Source organism: Guillardia theta, assembly GCF_000315625.1.
Source record: "Guillardia theta CCMP2712 unplaced genomic scaffold GUITHscaffold_10, whole genome shotgun sequence".
Lineage (NCBI taxonomy): Eukaryota > Cryptophyceae > Pyrenomonadales > Geminigeraceae > Guillardia > Guillardia theta.
The window spans coordinates 697,438-708,034 of NW_005434664.1; the positions used below are offsets into that span (position 1 = coordinate 697,438).

Below are 10,597 nucleotides of genomic sequence, written 5' to 3' on the forward strand. Positions count from 1 at the left end.
CAGGAGCAGGAGCAGGAGCAGGAGCAGGAGCAGGAGCAGGAGCAGCAGCAGCAGCAGCAGCAGCAGCAGCAGGGGTAGGAGCAGGAGCAGGAGCAGGAGCAGGAGCAGGAGCAGGAGCAGGAGTCCGACTACCTTGGACGGGGGAGTGACTTCGCACTTCTCGTTATAGACGTCGACGAAGACGCCGATGAACATGTTGACGACGACGAAGGCGGAGACGAGGACGGCGGCGAGGTAGAAGAGGAACATGGCCTTGTTGTTGCCCTCCCACGGCCCCAGCAGCGAGCTCTTGGCGTCGATCCCCGCAAACATGTGGCCCGGCCAGTTGTCCTGCGTCGCGATGATGAACATGGAGCGGAGGGCCTGCCAGAAGTTGTCGAAGTTGATCTCGTACGTGCTCCAGTCCCGCGTGCTCCCGTCCTCCTGCAAGCCCCGGCACCCCATGTACGTCGCCTCCTCCGTCTCCGTGTCGAACCGATGGTAGATCCTCCCGTCGTTGCATGACCCCATCTTCCCCGACAGCAGCTGCATGCCCAGGATGCCGAGGACGCTGAAGAAGGCGATGGCGATGGCGAGAGTGTTGACTGCAGGCTTCAACGCTCCTAGGAGCGTCTTGACAAGCACCTGCCACAGCACTTAGATTCATCCTGCTGCTCTTGCTCTTGCTCTTGCTGCTGCTCTTGCTCTTGTTGCTGCTGCTGCTGCTGCTGCTGCTGCTGCTGCTGCTGCTGCTGCTGCTGCTGCTGCTGCTGCTGCTGCTGCTGCTGCTGCTGCTGCTGCTGCTGCTGCTGCTGCTGCTGCTGCTGCTGCTGCTGCTGCTGCTGCTGCTGCTGCTGCTGCTGCTGCTGCGCTGCCGCTGCCGCTGCCGCTGCCGCTGCTCCTAATCCTCCTGATCCTCCTCCTCTCCCCTCTCCCCTATCTCCTGCTCTTGCTCTACTGACGTCTCACCTGCAATCCTCTCGCCTTGGCGATGATGCGCAGCGGCCTCAACGCACGAAAAACTCTGCGGAAAGTAAATCAGAGCGAGACGAGGAGAGGAGAAGCAGGTGCAGGTGCAGGAGGAGCAAGTGCAGGAGCAGGAGCAGGAGGGGAAGTAAGAAGAGGATTCTGACGAGGAGGTTGGGGAAGGGGGAATGGGGGAGGGTCAAGATAGGAGAGGGAGCAGGAGTACGAGAGGGAGCAGAACAGGAGGAGGAGCGGAGCAGTAGCAGCAGGAAGACAGGAGGAGGAGGAGGAGGAGGAGAAGGGGGGGGGGGGGGGGGGGGGGGAAGGAGTGGGGGGATCAAACCGGAAGATACGAAAGATTTTTAGCATGCTCAGGTCGACATTCTGTCCTTGAAGCCCCATGGTGAGCGCCATGTCGATGAGGCTGGTGCTGACGATCAGAAAGTCCAGGCGGTTCCAGGTGCTCTTGATGTAGCGCTTGAAGGAGAAAGCGACGATCTGAAGTAGCTCGTTAGCTCATGGCGGTGAAGACTGGAGGACGGGACTGTACGGGAGAAGAGGAGGAGGAGGACGAGGAGGGAGGAAGAGTGAAGATAGAGGTGATGAACGGGAAGAAGGAGCAACAGGAGCAACAGGAGCACCTTGGTGACACATTCGAAGGTGAAGGCGATGTTGAGGAAGAGGTCTGCACCAGAGAGAAACTTCTGCAAGCCGCTCCCCTCCCCGATGTTGGGGTTGTCGATGGCAAGGCAGAGGGTGCTGATTGCGATGCAGAGCAGGATGAATTGCTCGAAGCGCTTGTTGCTGGCGATGACAAGGCAGAGGACGCGGAAGGGGTTGTGGGCATCGAGACAGAATAGCGACCGCTCGAGCTGCTCCTCCTGCACCGTCGGCTCGTCAGAGTCGTCCTGGTGCTTTTCAGCATGCGCCTTCCTCGCGTCCTCCTCGAGTCGGTCGAGGTTGTTGGAGGAGGAGAGGGAGACCCTCGCCTCCTGCAGGAGCTGTTTGATCATCGCCAGGAACTCCTCGAAGTCGATGCTCCCGCTCCTGTCCGTGTCGTACTGCCTCACCAGGTTGAACAGCTGCTTCGGGCTCAGCTTGACCTCCAGTTGCTCCAGCGCCTCCCCGAACTCGTACATGTCGATCTCTCCCGAGTTGTCCTTGTCGATGGAGGAGAAGAGATCCTCGATTCTGCTCGCCAGGTCCCCCTCGTCCAGCTGCCCCAGCTTCTCGAGCAGCCTCTGCTGCATCAGCTCCAGGTTCATCATCAGCGCCAGCTTCTTCTGCTGGTTGAACTTTGTGATGAGGATCGCGATGAACAGATTCAGCAGCATCCAGTTCCCGATAGTGATGAGGATGATGTAGTACACCGCGCCCATCGCCCCCACGTTGGCTACCGTGTCGTACAAGTTGTCGTTCCAACCCTCTGCCGTCACCAGCTGGAAGGTTGTGATGACTGAGTTCACCATGTCGTCGTAGTTGAGCCTCGGAGGGAATCCGACGATCACAGGTGTAGCGAGGATCGGCTCGTCCGAGGTACACGCCCACACCTCCCCGTCCTTGCCTAGCCCGAGCTGGCTCCTGACTGCCTCCTCCTTGCCGTACGCCACCGCCACCCTCCATGGTGTGCTCGATCGGTTGAAGAAGTCAATCTCAACTATCCTCCCGTACCTCGTCACCCCGTCGTCGTGCGGGAACTCAAGGAACACCTGCTTGCCCAGCCCTAGCGCCCCTGCGTCCCACTCGGCCACGAGCATACCCCCGAAGACGTTGGCACCGAGCACCATGAAGACGACGAGGGCGATGAGGATGAGGATGACGAGGGCGAAGACAGACTTCATGACGTCTGCCAGCACAGCCACTTGCTTCTGGATGTCGGGAAAGGCTCGCAGCAGTTTCACGATCCTGACCAGCCTGAACGTTCGGAGGACGGAAAGACCCCCTCCCCCTCCCTCGCAGTCGAAGTACTGGACGCACTGCTTGGGTTGGTTGTAGCAAGAGAAGGTGGACAGGATGCCAGGAATCTCGGCGAGGGAGGAGATGACGATGACGGCGTCAAAGAGGTTGGCAACGTTGCTGACGAATTTGACGAGGCCGAGGCCGACAACCTTGATCGAGAGCTCCCCGACGAAGATGAAGGCGAAGAAAATGTTGGAGAGCTCCAGTGATCCCTTGAACTTCCTGCAGTACTCCTTCTCGCAGAAGTTGCACGAGTGGTCGATCGCCATGCCCAGCGTGTTGAGCACGATGATGAGGACGATGAAGTTGAGCAGAGAGTCGGACTTGGCGAGCAGGCGAGTCTTCCACATGAACTTCTGGTAGAGCGTCTTCTCGTCCCACTCCTTCTTTCTTTTCCTGGTCTCTACCGACATCCTCCTTGATATCCCCACGGCTTCAGCCACTCCTCCCGGCCGTGACTTGGGCCGAGGCAAGTCCCCTCCATTCAGAGGGCTGGAAGGAGAAAAAGCGTCCTCCTTGACGATCAGAGGGCTGATTCCGTGCTCGTTGATCTCTCCCAACTTCCTGGACTCATACACCACAGAGGTGCCCCCCCCCGCTCCTCCTCCTCCTCCTCCGTTTAGGTGGCTGCCACCTCTCCCCTCCTCGCCCGACTTGTTCTCTCCAACCTGGTGAGGCTCGTGAGTGCCGGCATGCGCCTCCTCGCTGGCCTCGAGATCCTCCTCCGCGTCTTTGGCCGACAGCTGCAAGCACAGCCGTCAGGCAGGAGGCGATTGAGCCCGGCACATACCTGCTGCGCCTCGACGTTGGACTCGTACTGGGTGGAGATGACGACGAGGAAGAGTTGTACTGCCATCATCGGGCCGATAGCTACCAGGACAACGAAGTAGGCGAAGGCCCAGAACGAGACCTGAGGGAGGAGGAGAAGAAAAAGGGAGAGCAGGAAGAGCAGGAAGAGCAGGGAGAGGAAGGGAGAGGAGGAGCCATGAGACGAGCAGAGCACACGACTAAAAACGCTCACCGCATCCTGCAGCGAGTACATGATGTCCGCCCAGCCCTCAAGCGTCATCGTCTGGAAGATGGTCAGAACAGCTGATCCGATGTCGTCGAAGCTGATGGCCCCTCGGCCCAAGTTCGTCCCCAGCAGCAGGCATTGCATCCCATCGCTGCACTCCGCCATGCCTCCTCCCTCTGTTGCAACATCGCAGGAGGTCAGGAGGGCCACACGGAAGAGAAACAGACCGGAGCAGATGTCTCCTCCCGCCATGCCAGACTCGATGTCGAAGCACCGTCCTCGCAGCGCCCCCTGTGTGCGAGCATGAGTGACAGTCCCCATACTGCGAGGCCAGCTTGCTTACCGCAAACAGTTGGACCCCGAGGATCCCAAACACAAAGAAGATGAAGAGGCAGATCCCAAAGACGTTGGACAGGTTCGGGATGCACTGCAAGAGCAGAACCACCAGAAACTTCAGCTCGGGGAACTTGGTAATGGCGCGGAGAGGCCGGAGCACCCTGAGGGATCGGAGGGAGCTCAGATTCCCTGTTGAGTTCATCGGCATGAAGTCCAGAAGTCCCACGATAACGATGAAGAAATCGAGGTAGTTCCATCCGTCACTTAGGTACGTGTGATGCCCGACACAAAATCCCAGGGCCATGACCTTGGCTATGCACTCAAGGGTGAAGAACACTGAGAAGGCCTTGCCACAGATGTCGAGGACGTCCCTCTTGTGGAAGCCAGGGCGAAGGGTTGGGTTGTCGTAGGGCTCGTACATTGCCAGCTGTATTGTGTTGAGGAGGATAAGAAACAGGACGGTCCGATCCCACCACTTCCATTCTATCCCCCGGATCAACAGCCTTCGCACCTTGCTGTCGAGGGAGAACATGTACAGGCTCCTCGGGTTGTACTTGTGGGGGTCGGGCCAGACGTTAGCGAGGGTCTCTCTTTGCTTGCGCCGCTTCTGTGAGAGCGCGGAAAGCGACGACGAGAACTTTGAAGCCGTGCTCTTGTGCGACGATCGCGAGTGCAGAGAGCCGTGACTGCGCACTGAGCCGGGACTGTGAACCATGGCAAAGGAAGGGGTCCTTGCAACTGCATTGTCGTCTCTCTTCTCGCCGTTGAACCCCTCGGGCGGGCTCTCGTCAAGGTTTGGACTCACTTTTCCTTCAGGCCAGAACTCACTAGCATGATTGCTGCCTCGCTCAATGGCATCAGTACTTTCAGGTCTGGTGTCAAGAGCAGACATCTGCTTTGAAGCTTTGCCTAGAGGTGAGAGAACAGCTGGTCGTCTTCGTTGCTCAGATTGTTCGTGATGTTCCTCCATTTCCTTTCGATCCTCGTGCGTCTGAGATCGTCAGAAACCACATGCTCAAAAGCATGCCATCAAACAAGGAAGGAATCCATCAGTGCGCCCTTGACACTCTTGAACTGGACGTATTTACACACATCCTGCAGGTCAAAATCAAAACGCCGTCAAACCCCCTCTGTACCAAACACCACACCACAACTCATTCAAACACTTCTCATTGTTTCCCTTTTCTCCCGTTCTCGACATCTTTTTGTTTGTATTTGAATCAAAGTTTTGGAATGTATGTCCTTTATTTCTTTTCCATCTATTCTCACATGGCTCAAACATTTTTTTGATCAGCTTGATCTATTGTGATCACCTAAAATCTCTTCACGACTATTGATGTCCATATACATATATCCTCGTCTTGACACCAGAAATGAAGGGGTAGGCCTCTATTTCTTTCTCTAACCCTTCCAGAACACTCTCGGTGGATTTTGTTTGGTAGATTTGCCGCCTATCTAGCCTACTGCTTTTCGTCACTCAACTGAAGCTTAACAACGAAGACTGCTACCGTGACACCTCCGCCTGTCTAGGCTCGTCTATTCAAGTGCTGTTGCCCATCGCTCCTCTCGTCTATTCAAGTTGTCATCCTTCTCGTAGTTGTCCTGAACTGCATGAACTACCAATTATCCCTCGCTCCTTCCACCTGAACCTACGGCAGTGCCTGACTCAAGAACCACACACCCTGCATCTCCTTCAACCGCCTTGTTTCCAATGTGCCCACTCGTGATCTTCTCATGAAACATTCTATCTCCTTCCCCTCCTCCCTGTCTCCCGCGCGCCATCGTCGATCCATCCTTCTCCATCTCTCTTGTCCGATCCCCCGTCGGCAACCGCAGTGCATCAACAACCGAGAGAACCACCTACCCCACCCCCAAAAGTCCCTAATTCTACTCCACCCACCCCCTCCAGTTAGCCTATATACCCCACCCATTCAACCCCTTGGCTTCTTTACTTCCCTTCCTCGTAGAAGTTACTACTAGATTTTCATACCCAGTACCCCCTACACCCTACCGATTCAGCACGGCACTACGGTAGTACCCCCACCCCACCCCTTGCCCCACCAGCCGTGCGTTAAAATTATATTGATACCCTCTACGGCTACCCCCAAGTTTACCTCAAGATCTCGCGCCACTCTTTTGAGAACCCGTCTGACGTACCCCCCTTTCCCCCTTTCAACTACCCACCCAACAGGCTCCTTCCCAGTCTCTCAATCTGACCCAGTACTCTTTTGACAAATACAGCATACCACCGGTCCGTCTTCACCCTTTCATGGGACCCCACCCCCACCCTTGACCTTTTCACCACCCTCACCCCAATGGCCACCCGGAGATAGAGATCCATGGACCGGGTGGCAGCGAACAACTTTACGGTACCCCACCACCCCTACTTCAGAGTCTTCGCCGGGTCACACTCGTACCCCCCCCTCCGAGTCAACAAACGGTACCGGTAAAAAAAGGTCATTTCATCAATCATAGCATGGTCGGTACCATCAACGACTCGTCGGAGACCGGGCCGGACGGTCGGCTCAGAGGCCCCCCGGGCTGAGGGGCCTTTACTCAAAGTTAAGTTAAAATTAGACGGTATCGCCGGAGGACAATCATGCCAGAGCTCGGAGTGCCGCTGCCGTCGTAAGTCCTTTACTCAAAGTTAAGTTACGCGGCGCCGCTCCACCGTGACTCGGAGGACAGTATCCGATCAGTTGAATGCCGGTCCGATCTCAGTGGGGCCTCCGACGTGACTCGAGTTTCAAGTTCAATCAGTGAGTGGCACCGGCGCGCGGCCCGGCCCGGGCCGCGGCGCTACTAGCCCCTGATTGAAACTTGATTTCGCAGTGAAAGTATTGTAATATATTTAACTTTCAAATTTGATCTTAAAATTTCATATATTTATTTGAAAATTACACCCCTACCCACTCGTTGTTTTCTGGATACTACAGACCTCAGCTTTTCTAGAAGGTAGTAATTCTACCCCATGATTTAACCAAATTTGAAGGGATATTGTATGGGTAGTGTCCAGGGCTATGTAGGGGTGTGGGGGGTAGGTAGGGGGTAGTGACGAGCGGTCTATTGAGAAGGGCTCGTGGCAAGGAAGGGATGGAATGAGGGGGGTAGGTATGTTGAACTCCACAAAAGTGTGGTAGGGTACTGGAAATAGGGGTATGTATCCCTGGTTTTAGTGGGGTACATGAGATGGAAATGTGCGGAGTGGTCATTCGCACCGAGTAGGGTACTTCAAGAGGAGGGTGGGGTGAAGGTTTACCCGAAAGGGGCGGGGGTGGGTTCACGGGGTCAGCGGGAAGGAACAATGGCCTGAAGGAGCACCGGAGGAAGCGGGGGGGGACGATGAGAGGGGATAAGGAAGCGATGTTGACGATGGGAACATGATTTTATGAGATATAGTAGGCATTGACAAGGAGAAAGGGTCATGGAGGGGAGGTGCAAGTGCTTCCTTGTTGAAGGTGAAGCTACTGCCTGGCACAGGAAAGGAGCTGTGGTGATGTGCGGTGGTCAGACACTGTGTTGTAGCTGGGTGTTTGGAAAGTATGTAGATGAGATTTGATTGTATCATGATCCCTGTCTGTAGTATAGCAAGGATCAGTGGTCGCAGGGAAGTTATCAAACATCAATCGAACACTTGTCGTGCAGGACACAATGTCATTAGGGATATGAGGTTTAGACAGCACAGAGATGAAGGATTCATGTCGATTCGACTCATTTCAGCCCTTCACTCTGTTTGGCTGATTCTATGCTTCCAGTGAACTTCAAGACTCTTGAGATTGAAGACCATGTCCGAAGCGGATCCTGAGATAACACTTGAGACATATGACAAGCATCAAATCAAGATCCCCAAGAGCATTGCTACACGATCTGCGAGTGAGTGATATCAATTCCTCTTGTCGATATCTTCAGACTGATCTTGTGCCTGCTGCGGTCCTTGTCTGTCTCTGTCAACAGTCATCAACATGATGATCGAAGGTGCTCTTTGCAATTGATGTTCACGGGGGTCGGTGATGCATCCTTTTCAGACACTGGAGATGTCAATGAAGTGGTTCCTCTTGCGGACAAGAGCTGCACTTTGAACATCATGAACCGAGTGATTGAATACCTGAAGAAGCATGCGGAGTTCGACAACACTGGCGCAGACGATGAGGTGAACTCTCGCTCCTTACGCTCCATCGCGTCGTTGACGTGCACCATACCAGGTCATCAACGAGTTTGACAAAGAGTTCCAAGAGCAGAGCGATGAGATCATCTTTCAGACAATACTGGCCGCCAATTTTCTGGACATTAAGGTGCTCTCCACAATCGTATTTCTGTACATTGACGGATTCAAATTCTGCAGAACCTTCTTGAACTTATGTGCAAGAAGGTAGCAGATGAAATCAAGAAGTGCAAGACACCGGATGACATAAGGGATAGGTAGTGCAGGACGATAACATGTCATCATGTCACCATGACTACTGCGCACCCATAGGTTTAACATCCGAAAGGATTACACGCCTGAGGAAGTTGAGGAAGTGAAGCGTGCCCATCCTTGGATATACGACAAGGTGAGGCTTGAAATGTCTTGCTGGATGCATTTCCAACCCTTTACTCTCGCAGAATGCAAAGTAATTCAAACATCAAGTCAATGTGGAGTTAGGAATGCAATACTACCGTGTGAATGTTCATCTCATCTTTCAACAGAATCATGCTATTTCAACATTATTCGCAACTGCTGAAAGGAACAGTGGATGCTCGAGCTTAGATTGCGACTGGGTCGTAGAGCGGGATGTCGCATTTTCTTGACATGTAATCCAAGTACGCAGCCACCTGTTGTCAAATCAGCCGTCTTGACCAACCAATAAAACGCAGAATACAAGCAATACAAGCACATCATCACGTATAACACAGATATGGTCACCTTCTCCGTCAAGACGAGATCCTTGATGATGGTCACAGAGCGAAGTCTCCCAAACAGGTCGATGTCATCATACGACAAGCCGCCTTCTGTGCAGTGCTCAGGAGCGAAGATGAGCTGATCGAGCTCCTTGATGGCATCATTTGCCACAGGAAGAAGCTCTGCAGTCCTCTGCATGGCCTTGCGATACTCTCCCCACCTGAACTCAGGGCTGCACTTGCTGTCGTCCTTCCAGTCTGCCTTCGTGAAGTCGCCAACGGGATGGTTCTTGACATAAGCATCACGGGCGGAAGAGAAGGCAAACTCCGGGAGAATTCCGGTGGCCACATAGCGAGGGCGCTGCAGAAGGCGGAATGTTTCGGAATGCTTCTCCTGCCAAGCCGACAGATCCTTTCTTCCACTGGCTGGACGGAGAATTGGAGCTCCGAATGACTCATCCTCGTCGATTCTCTTCACAATGTCCATGGACTCTGGCATTGTCAGCCCGATCGACTTCATCTCAAGGATAGGCGCGATCTTCTTCCCAACAAGGCCCGTCGGGATGTCGACCTCGTCATTGGCCATGAAACGAAGCTCATGGCGAACGTTCTTGAGACCAAAGATCATCCTCGCTCGGATGCAGAAAGGGCAGTGATCGTAAACATAGAGGGTAGGCAGAGGAGATTTCGGGGTGATGGCTGGTGCGCGCTCCACCTTACCCGCGTAGGGTTTTGCCTGAAGGTCGAGGGAGCAGAGGATAGGACTCTTGCGCGCCATGGTTCTCAGCCCACTTGACTTGGACGTAGCAAGAGAGTTGAATCCAGCTTTGAACAAGGAGGAGGGAGAGGAGGGAGACGTGGAGAACGCGTGGCTTCCTTGCCCGAGAGCGAGCGCAACGGACAGGCAAAGAGCAGAAGCCAACGCCATAGCGACTGCCTTATATGATTGTCTTCGTACTGAGTTTTAACTTAACTTTGAGTAAAAGCCTTATATGTGTCCGTCAGTGCTGCCTGGCGTTGCCTGGCGTAGCCCGGCACCGGGCCGACGGCGGCCCAGTAACCGTCTCACCGTCTACTACCGTACGGTACTGTATGCCGATAGGGCCCGGCGGCCGTGCGAACCGTTGAAACGGGCCGGTTGAACCGTTGAACCGCTGATCCGTGACGGACTCCAGCCTGGCAGGCCCTGGCCGCCGGGCCGGGCGGCGGGGGGCCCCACAGCCTCGGGTGCCACCGGGTGCAACTTAGCCTCACAGCGGCGGCTGCACTCAGTCCGAGGCTGGTTACGGTACCGTACCGCGGGGTACTCGGAGGGTTCAAGGCCGCTGAGCACCGTCTGACTCACCCGGGTCATTCGAGCTCAGCAGCCGCTGTCACCGTGCCACGGTGTGTCAGAACGCCACGGCCGGGTGCACCGTACGGTACGTGACCGGCGGTCCCCGGCACCCCACCGTGCCCCCCCCC

At 55.1% G+C, this 10,597-nt stretch overlaps 2 protein-coding genes across 2 annotated transcripts in view; one reads left to right on the forward strand and one right to left on the reverse strand.

The window, feature by feature from the left end:
* Nucleotides 1–5,147, reverse strand: part of GUITHDRAFT_102500 (hypothetical protein) — a gene marked incomplete at both ends in the record, with an annotated part of 7,069 nt that extends 1,922 nt beyond the window's left edge. The window contains 8 exons of the mRNA XM_005838808.1: nucleotides 133–624; nucleotides 949–1,003; nucleotides 1,289–1,443; nucleotides 1,587–3,647; nucleotides 3,695–3,814; nucleotides 3,926–4,095; nucleotides 4,147–4,210; nucleotides 4,263–5,147. Coding sequence (XP_005838865.1) covers nucleotides 133–624; nucleotides 949–1,003; nucleotides 1,289–1,443; nucleotides 1,587–3,647; nucleotides 3,695–3,814; nucleotides 3,926–4,095; nucleotides 4,147–4,210; nucleotides 4,263–5,147 — 4,002 coding nt within the window. The remainder of the gene's footprint in view (nucleotides 1–132; nucleotides 625–948; nucleotides 1,004–1,288; nucleotides 1,444–1,586; nucleotides 3,648–3,694; nucleotides 3,815–3,925; nucleotides 4,096–4,146; nucleotides 4,211–4,262) is intronic.
* A 2,861-nt stretch (nucleotides 5,148–8,008) lies between these two features.
* Nucleotides 8,009–9,112, forward strand: GUITHDRAFT_84919 (hypothetical protein). The gene is made up of 7 exons (XM_005838809.1): nucleotides 8,009–8,128; nucleotides 8,210–8,230; nucleotides 8,281–8,405; nucleotides 8,458–8,547; nucleotides 8,598–8,674; nucleotides 8,730–8,805; nucleotides 8,858–9,112. Exons 1-7 carry the CDS (start codon nucleotides 8,041–8,043, stop codon nucleotides 8,867–8,869), a joined length of 489 nt encoding a protein of 162 aa, XP_005838866.1. The 5' UTR covers nucleotides 8,009–8,040; the 3' UTR covers nucleotides 8,870–9,112.
* The last annotated feature ends 1,485 nt before the right edge of the window (nucleotides 9,113–10,597 follow it).